The sequence below is a fragment of the Schistosoma mansoni genome, assembly GCF_000237925.1.
Source record: "Schistosoma mansoni, WGS project CABG00000000 data, supercontig 0695, strain Puerto Rico, whole genome shotgun sequence".
Classification (NCBI taxonomy): domain Eukaryota; kingdom Metazoa; phylum Platyhelminthes; class Trematoda; order Strigeidida; family Schistosomatidae; genus Schistosoma; species Schistosoma mansoni.
In genome coordinates this window covers 1-10170 of record NW_017386411.1, presented here as the reverse complement: position 1 = coordinate 10170, position 10170 = coordinate 1, and the positions used below count along the sequence as shown (strand labels likewise).

At 39.6% G+C, this 10170-nt stretch overlaps 1 protein-coding gene across 1 annotated transcript; it reads right to left on the bottom strand.

Moving 5' to 3' along the window:
* Window positions 1-766: 766 nt before the first annotated feature.
* Smp_205840 (unnamed protein product) lies at window positions 767-1063 on the bottom strand (the record flags this gene model as incomplete). Its single annotated transcript, XM_018794931.1, has 1 exon — window positions 767-1063. One exon carries the CDS (start codon window positions 1061-1063, stop codon window positions 767-769), a length of 297 nt encoding a protein of 98 aa, XP_018644782.1.
* Window positions 1064-10170: the final 9107 nt, after the last annotated feature.

Genomic DNA, 10170 nt, shown 5'->3' with positions numbered 1-10170 from the left:
GGAAAAAGGTATGAAACAACATTGAGACTCTACGCCACTGTTTAATGAGACATATTCGTCAGCTTTTTAAACCAATGAGCACGATTACCATGCGGGCCCCAACCAGGTAGTCTGAACCTATTAGCTATCAATGACCTAACGGATTGATGTCATATCTTGTTTTGAACACCCATAGCTTTCTTTCGACCTACTCCCAACGCAGTTAATAATGTGCACAGATGTAGGATGTTGATTGAACATATACAGCACTTGTCCCAGTCCCTTCAATCAATGATTCAGAAGACTCTTTTGGGTTTGAAACGTATTAAAACTGAAGTAGAGTATAGGGATTTACTACATAGCTTATTATTAGATACCTATGTTTGCCGATGTGGGGTGATTTAGTGGTTAAATGAATCGATCTGTGAGTAACAGGTTTGAACCATGCTTTATCTACTTCCATCTGTAAAGTTGAATAGTATCATAAAAAGTGACCTGAAGTTTATATGGACTAGCAGTTAGACATCCAGTTTCATGAGATTTTACCAGTGAATAAAGATGTGGTTTAGGAGGTAGTAGAATAAGATTCGATCGACACATTTCATTATTGACTTAACTCAATTGCCACATTGAAAACATAAATATGACATATAGATAATAGTTGTTTAACATAAACAGCTCGCAAAAAAGAACAAGCAGACAATGTCATTGGGATAGTTAGAACACAAGCTTTTTTGGAAATTATATTACAGTAAAGTATAGACCATAAGAAATGAAACAATACAAATTATTTTACGTCCTCGGAAGACAAATGTATTATTTTAGTTCTATCCCAGGATTGGTCTTCGGCCAAAAAGCTTTCCTGCAAGTGATTACCACATGATGCTTCTGCCCAACTGAATAATTTTTGCAAGAGACCGCGTGCAAGAAGACCACGTAGCCAAGGGGTGATGGATGATCTGCAGAAATCGGAGTCTGAAGTTTTTGCTGTGTTCATATGATCTCTTGGGGAACATTTCATATAGTTGAAATCACTAAAAGCCATCCAACGAACGTCACTGACTTCATCAGGATTTAGTTTCATTAAGTCTGTATCTGGAAGATTTCGAGCTAGGTAAAGTAATAAACGAAACATATATTTGCGTACGAATGGGAAGGTTGTGAGATATATGAAAGTACATTTTACAAAATCGGTTAGATATATTCCTAGAAGCCAACTTATACAGTTAAATGGAACGTTTCCTACTTTTTACAAAGTCACATTATTTTAAAAACGTTGTTTTCCTATCAGTGTTGGAAAATCCAGTAGACAATGTGATTATGTAACCTATCGCGTATAACTGAGTAATGAACTGTTTTATCTGGAAGCAAGAAACTGAGAAATGAGGGTCCCAATTTTATTTTTCTGGTTGAGAGAAAGGTGAAATAAGGTGGGACAACTCAACTATGCCCTTTGATAAACATAGAGAAATCAATTCGACTAATATGTCTAAAATATTAGCCTTTATAACCATCTGATGCTTAGTTGGGGCTCGTGTAGAGCAGACTCAGGGAGACTAGGCTCGTTAAAGATCTGGGGATGTATTGACCAAGTATTGAAATTTTGCCAAGATCTAGATCAGAGGGATATTTGCTGACGCCCAACTATAGCTGTGTTTTCCAACCTAAAAGCGGTACTCGACTCCGTTGAGCGACAAGTTTTGTAACGGTAGTTGTCAGTAAAAGGTGTCCTGAGAAAGTAAATTAACCTTGCGAAGGTCCCTCACCCAGACACAATTGGTAGAAACAGACCTTACGACAAACTATTATTGGAATTATGAACCTCAAGTGGTTTGCGTCAGGGTTGCTGATTATCATTTTTAATTAGTTTCGTCATGTCTATGTAAAAACCACAAATTCCTCACTTAACTTTTCAGGGGTTGATCATCCTAGAAACTCACTAAACAACAATGAGTAAGATGACAATCCTATGTTATGAAGACACACACATGGTTTGCACCATATTACTCTACAAACGTGAAATTTAGGCTAAAATGTAGAATACATGCGTAGGCTAAAGGTTTTTGATAATAGGTGTTTTCGAAGCATTGCTTGCCTATCATCGAACGACCGGGTGACTAGTGGTTGGGTTAAGTATAGGGCACTAGACAAAAGTCAGTCAGTCAGTTACAGCGTAGAACTTCGTACGTGCGTACATCAGTTCGAACTGCCATACCACATTAGCACAGAGATGAAGTTGTCGATTCAAATCCCATAGTGGTAAAAGTAATAAGAGTATAAGCATTATGTGAAAGATTAGGGTTTGAAGATGTTATTTGAAGGAGTATAATACAGTGAGATAAATTTGAAAAGAGAAAAAAGATAGGTACATGAGGAATTTGGAGAATTAGAATTGGTAGAACACAAAGAGTGGATTCACCTTCGCCATGTCATTCAAGGTCTCTATCCATCGATTGCTATCATCTCGCGAATCCCAACTACGTAGTCTACACCTACCAACATGGCTCAGTCTACTTGTCAGCGACTTCATGGATTTGTGCCACGTTTTGGTCTGGCCGCCCCTAGCTTTCTTCCAACTTACTCCTACACCATAAAGCATTGCACGTCGGGACAGTCGGTGGTTGAGCATACGTAACACGTGTCCCAGCCATCTCAACTGATGAAGTTTCACTACTTCATCAATCGATTTGCCATCATTACCTAGTAACCGTTTCCTAACAACTGCATTACTTACCCGGTGGTCCCAGGATATACGAGCAATGCTTCGAAGACACCTATGATCGAACACTAGTAGCCTACGAATACCCTCTGCTCTTACTGGCCATGTTTCACTGCCATAAAGTAGGACGGAACGAACTGCTGCACAGTAAACACGTCCTTTGGTTGCTAGGCGGATATCTCGCCTACGCCATAAATGACGCAAGTTGGCGAAAGCTAGACGAGCCTTCTGTATCCGTGCTGAGATTTCGTCACACACCAGACCACAAGGGCTGGTGAGACTCCCGAGATAAGTGAAGCGGTCGACACGCTCAACTACTTAACTTCTATTATTAGTTTAGATGTTGGTGCAACCCAATCTTGAAGTAACATTTTGCTCTTCGAGGGAGAGAATCGCATTCCGAACATGCCTGCATAGTTGCTTATAGTGGTCAGAAGACTGCATTTTATCAACGTCTTCACTAGACAAAAACGGCAAGTCGGTTGGTGAAGCTGTTAGCTTTCGTCAACTGAGGTGTTTGGGACATGTTTTACGTATGCTTACCTCGACGTAGTGTTGTCTGTAGTAGACTGAAAGAAAGCTAGAGGTAGCCAAGTAAAAATGTGGCATTGGTTCGTGAAGTCACTGACTGTTGGTTTGTATCATGTTGGTAGGTACAGACTAGCAGATTGAAATTCACACGATAATTATGATCAGTGGTTGGAAAAATTGGGCGACATGGCTCAGTATCTGTCACAATGGAGTAGATCAATTCACTCGTTATTTTTCGCCGAGTTTTGAACCTCAATACACTTGGTATATTTATCGAGTGTATCTCTTCTATTAGAACTGCATCGTCTGATGCTTAGTTTCACTACCACTGGTATTTCACTAAATTAAAAGAGCGAAACAGAGTCAATGTGAGCTTGCCAAATAATGTGACGGTTTGCTTGCACTAAGTGGTGAAGTTCCTGTTGTATGAAGGCTTATGATATAATCTAACTCCTAAAACTGGTAGGTAAAGTGAGTTCAGAATATATAATTTATTGTCTGAAATTCAAATTCTGAATTTAAAATCATCGCTCAACAGGTTCGAATACCGTCTCGTATACACCTAAGGAAATGAATTATGCCATCAGTAGTTTCCGGCAATTATTTTTAAGAATCGTCATCACTTTATTTTTCTAGTATATAACTTATTAACAAAATTTAAAATCATGAAACCAGTTTTAACCTTTATAGCGAGTAGTGACACTTCCCGGCTGTTCAGACAAGTTAAGAGTTGAGTTTGGATCAATAACAGATGGGAAGAAGTGTTTTACCCACCCCGCTAATTTTTAATAAGATTTTATAGTTTTTTATGTCTACAGAACTTTGATGAGAATTTCAGCTCGTCTGCTTATGAAGCGATAAGTTCTAAATATGAATGTGTCAGAATTAAAAAGCCTTAACAAATTAATACCACTCAATAGAAACACACAGACTGCAAGTGTAAGTAAATTTATAATCTATCTTTATAAGCTCCTAGAAAACAAGTTCTCTGCATTTGTTGTACGATTATTATAGTTCTCACCGGGAACGAGATTTAACTTCACAGCAGAAATGCTCCAACTACCCAAGAAACAGGCAAAGTAGGGAGATAAAAACTTTATCCACATGTAACAACTTTGTACACGTCGTAGCATCAAAATAATACAAATAGAAAACATGATCAAGAAAAAACTTACTAGCAACTGGATCTAACACGCTGACAAGAATGTAGTCCAGTTCATGTTCTGCCAGTGCAGTTTGGGTACATGGTTCATTTGGTGCTGCATACAGCACTCGACCTAAGAAGTGTATTCGATTTAATGGGACAAACGTGTTTTTGATGCCTAGTTCATGCAACAGCTATTTATTTGAAAAATCGCGCTAATTTCCTCACCTTTCTTTGTGCTGCTTTTTTCACCCCGACTGCATCCAACTCAATAAGTTCATCAGGAAAATTCATGATTGGATGACTGCAACAAGTATTTGACCACAGAGATGGGAAGGTAAGTTTACTAGATGAACGCTTCTGAACTAGTAGCTTGAGGCTTCTGTGATTTGTTTCACTACTAGCATCCTCTTGAAAAAGGAATAAGCTGAAGGCCCGATGTAGTAATGATTTTCCGAATAATACTTCATGACATGTCTAGTGCCTTATGAAGTGTGTGTTGCTTACCTTCTTGTTAGCAAACCCAAGAACATGATCACACTTGTCAACGAGTATGCACAACTCATTTAACATATAGTTTGACTGTGCGCTACAATACTTCCTGGCTCCTGAAAACAACGCGACGCGACCCAACATCTCAAAATATCCATTTGACCAACAGATATTTGAAATACCGCTAATGTCTGATCTTCAATGTCAGCCATTGATAATGAAGGTAACGCGTTATCAACCTGCACAAAGCCTAGTCAGTGTCCTCAGAAGTATTCACGCATGAAGCTTGCACCACTTATTTGAGTTGGATCTTCTGATAGTTTACCACAAGTTGGTAAAAGTGGAATTTCAACTTAAGTTTATTCAGTAGGATTTTTCGCCCCCTATAGGCATATTTACACAGATGATTAATTCTCCGTGAAGCAGACAGACTCTGTGTTTCAGCATTAAACGTGTTATTAAAGGTATCTGAATTTAAGGGGAGGTCACCTTTCATTATACGACGAAATAAAGTAGACAAATTTAATCGACTTGCGGTATATAACACCTTGTTGAGTAAATATAATACTGTAGACCATCAACGTTGATGGTCTATGTCGAATGATCGGAGGCCTACTCGAGTAAGACAGGAATGGTGCAACGAACAAGCTAACTTCGAAGTCACACCTCGCGACCAGCACCTTACGTGGATCGCCCCATCTATGTATCGAGGGACCATGGATGTTCTGAAGACTGTATAACACAAGGGATGTGATTACAGGAATATATTAGTTAAAGTAGATACAAGCGAAAGTAGGACCACTGCTGCATAGGCCAGTCCATGGCGTATGACTAACTGATGCGCGTTGACTGTCCTTGACCTTGACGGGGATCGAAGATCTGTTCGTTATTCAGTGACACAACTGTCGGATGCTCTGGCTAGGGTTCAGACACATTTCACTGGCCCTACAATACATTTTTCGGCTTCAGTTCCTCCGTGCCCAAAGAGAGCACGCTTGTGCAAGTAAAGTTCCAGGATGTGTGTCGTTTGTGGTGTTGTCGCAAATCCTGATGGATAATGTTTCGTTCTGGGTTGTTTTGGACGTTTTATGGTTCGGCTAGAGCTTTTGATTTTCCCTTGTTCAGATATTTTTCTGGTTATACAAAGTTTGTTATGTTGATACATGGTGTTGCTGTAAATATGACCCTAAAATAAACAGTTAGGTTAGTCTTCGACAATGATGCTGACCTTGTAGATGGCGTCGAGTTGCGTTTGACTATGATCACAATTACAATGAGATTACGCGCCCAAAAACGACTTGGTCCTTTTGATAACTCGCAAACCAGAAGACTGTAACTGGTCCAGATAGAGTATATTTATTGGAAATCTCGTGGTATCGAATGAATACCGAGACGTACCAAAGATTACAGGCAATAAGAGCAGAGCGTAAGAAAGTTCGAACCAACAAGGTGGATAGCGGAACGAGAAGTGACTTTGATACAATTAAACAACAACAAGTACGGTAAAACAATCACTGATACCATTGGTTATAATAATAATTGTTTCCATTATTTCAATCGTGTTCTCATCGAGAAAAGCAGGTCACTTCAACCTCATTAGTTTTAATGGACTCATCTAGCTGAAGGCTCTCAGTCACACATCTTCACCAGATCACGAGTGGGTATGTCGTACTAAACATCCCTTGCAACTGTTAGCCAGCATAAAATAAACACTCCCCGACATATTGATAGCCTTCCAAATATATCTGCTAACCTATTCACTTCTCACTTCTGATTTGACTGGGTTGGCGCACTTTGATCATGTGTTCCAGGCAAAGGCGTTATCAGACTTCGAATGCCTGTGCCATTTTTAGTGGTGAGCTCTACGTAGTCTGGTACATTGAACAGTAAACTGTGAGTCTGGTCCTTGTTAGAACATTATATATCGTTTCTTAATTTTTATTTTTTTTCATATCGTGAAACCGTTTTCATATTTTCGGGTATTTTTCTCTCACATTGGTATATTATGTCTTCATCATAGTGGAACAGACACCCAAGTTACTTGAGATTAAATCTCTCTCGCTTCCCACATTCCAGCTTATGCCATTCTGGCCCGACAATTTAGAAGCCAGGGTCTGCTACTAAGAGGCTGACTTCCACGAGCACGGCGTGGCAGATTCATGTGCACAATTTCAGAAGGCACACCAGTCCTACCATGTTTACTAGTGATGTTTCGGATTTTTATGACACTTTGAAGAAGGATGACCTTGAACAGGGAGACCTAACTGACCGATAAGCGTTGGATCAGCCTTTCCACATTATTGAGTTGCAACATAGCTCAGCGACATAAATATCGTTGGTCAAAGGACCTATGACAAGGGGCCTGTTTAGACAACTCTTATCTAAGCTTTCCAAAAGGCGCAGACTGTCCTTGTCTCATTCCGAAATATAGCTGTAGATGGACTGGCTGCATATGCCGACTGAATTCTAAAGATCACAGGAACCCCCCCCACACACACTGAGGTTTATTCTGTCAAAAGAAGACCTCAAACAACACAAAATGACGTCACAGATTTCTGTCCTATCCTGACTCTTTATCTTAATATTCATCATAATCATATACGCTCTCATACTCTTCGGATAAGCTGATTAAGTTGTAGATCTGTATCTAAACCGAGAGAGGCAGATGATTGTGATTGGTGCTGGCACCACAATAAATATGGGAAGTCTTCTGAAAGTTGTAGGGAACCCTATAGTTTCATAATCTTCAAATTGCCTGACACGACAAACCCTTCTGGAAACTGCTCTTCCGACACGCGTTAACAGCAATCGCAATCAACGGACATAGCTGCTTGTTGTACATCATTAGTATGATGACGAAAGTTCGCTATCCCAATGCCACTGCCTTAAAAGTAAGCATTCTCTTCGCGAATTCTGACGCCTATCTGCACGAACTGGTTTTCAACTTACAAGCGGTAAATGGAAAACTCATTGCAACATACAGTAAACATGTAATAAACTTGATGATTAGAAGTATTTGAATTATTATACGAACTAGAAATCCCAGAAATAACGCAATTCAAATCAACAAGAACTACATGAACACAAAAGAGAGTACCGTATTTAGAATTGAAAGCAGGCAAACCTCAAGTATTAAGGAATCATTAGTTCATACAAACACCACATGTACCCACACTCATCTGGTGGTGATTCCGTACCGAAGACGCTTAACCAGCGATTTCTGTTACAATTAAAATGGTAAGAATCAGCGAAAAATTCCTAATCATTTAGTTCAGGTAGTATACCACAACGGAAACTACTTATAGAATGGTACTTCTTTTGAACAAACTTTACTAAAATTGCAGACAAATGGATCCACTTTCTACCCGTAAAAGCAACCAGGACAATGAAGGTAGAAAACTCATATCAAAAGTAGGGACTCGTGCATACATGTAACCATTCAGAGTTTGGCGGACAAAAGTGGTTAGTACAAAATCCTTTTTCAAATAATTTTTGTCATTCTCAAGAGCACAAGATGTAATTTTCCAAGCAAGTCCGTAAGATATTGTAGAACATCAACGTTGATGTTCTATGTCGAAATGATTGGGGGCCTACTATAGTTAGACGAGAATGGTGACGAACCAACTAACGCTGAAGTCAACCTCGCGACCAGCCCTTACGTGGATTGAACCATCGACGCATCAAAGGATCATGGACTCTATGGAGACTGTACAACACAAAGGACGTTATTACAAGAATATATTAGTTAAGGTACAACCACGAAATTACAGAAGTGAAAGAACAACCACTGCCGCGTGGGCCAGTCCATGGCGTGTAATTGATTGATGCCTGTTGACTATCCTTGACTTTGACAGGGATCAATGATCTGTTCGATATTCAGTGACCCTACAATACTCCCCCACCAGATTCAACGGTCGTTTGAATCGATACCAAACATGTTGGGAGTAGTCGCGCGCCGGAGGTTGCCAGACGATTAATATGAATCCTCCGGGTATTGCCGAGCTGTAAGAGAAATGGAAAGGAGGCTGCAGAAACTGATCGGAAAGCGAGTAATAACACGTAACAAGGACGTTGGTTGAATGTTAAGCGATCAACCATAGAAATAATAGAAAAAGAAACATGACATTTTAGAGTTTTATCAAGTCGCGTGGAAAAATATAGCTATGACAAGTGGTTGAGTTCCTCAGACGAGAAACGTTAAGTTTGCCGCAAGAGTAGTGATGTCACAGTGATAGTACGATAAGTGTATTAATAATCGATGCCGATGTTTGTACTGCCCTCGGTACACAGTAGAAAGTCAGTAAATGTCGTTGAAAACTGTTCGCAAGCGTCGATTTCTAGTTATATCTATAGTTAACAGACTAACTGTAAGTACAAAAGTATAGCCGTGAAGATAAATCGTGGTTTCCTTGTGCGAAGCTTCTCATCAACTTGCAGTCAGTTTGGAAAAACTGATAACTGTTGTTACAATCAAGAAGGGTCGAAGAATACAGATCGAGAGCGAAGGTGGCACGATGAAGTCTCTAAAAGATGATAAACGGTGGGTGCTGCACATGTGTTTGATGAGTGAACCGAAAAATATCGAAAAGAACATAAGGAACCAAGAGTGTCACTCTGGACTCATGTCAATGATATCAGTGAAAAATGCTGTCAGTGTTGGGGTCGAGACGACAATATCGTTGTCAGTTTGCAGGAGATGCGCTCGACTGCGTAAACCGATGATTCGCGTGAATGAGTGTCGTCAAACCACTAATTGAACTGGACAGGCTTTAGATCGTCGAGTAGTTGAACAGCCGATTGATGTACCGAAATCATCTGTTAGATAACAGCCACGCAGAAACAAAACTTCATAGGATAAAAATACGACGTCGAAGTTGAATAACTACAAAAGTTCGGATGTGTTGTAATGTCACATCGAAGTAACATCATTTCGTATACTGACAATTGTATTGAACGTTCGTTTGGGCATCGTTAATATAGCAATTGGATGTGTAATAGCAAACATGTACGAAGACTATCGTGATGTTCGTGGAGAATTTCAGAGGTCGTTTAGATATTTTCCAAACCCGTATTGCATATGAATAAGCCGAAGACGGAATTAAAGTGACTTTCGTGCAATAAGGAAATCGAGCCATGATTTACCGTGTGAGATAACAGCAAATACAAAGCGCATAGTAAACATTAATTTAAATGGTAACCACCAATGTAACTAAAGTTTAGGTTTAGATAACGTGATCGTTTCAAAGAAAAGCATATTATTTAGCGCTAAGTGCACATCAAGTACGACGAAGTGTCTCATAAGACA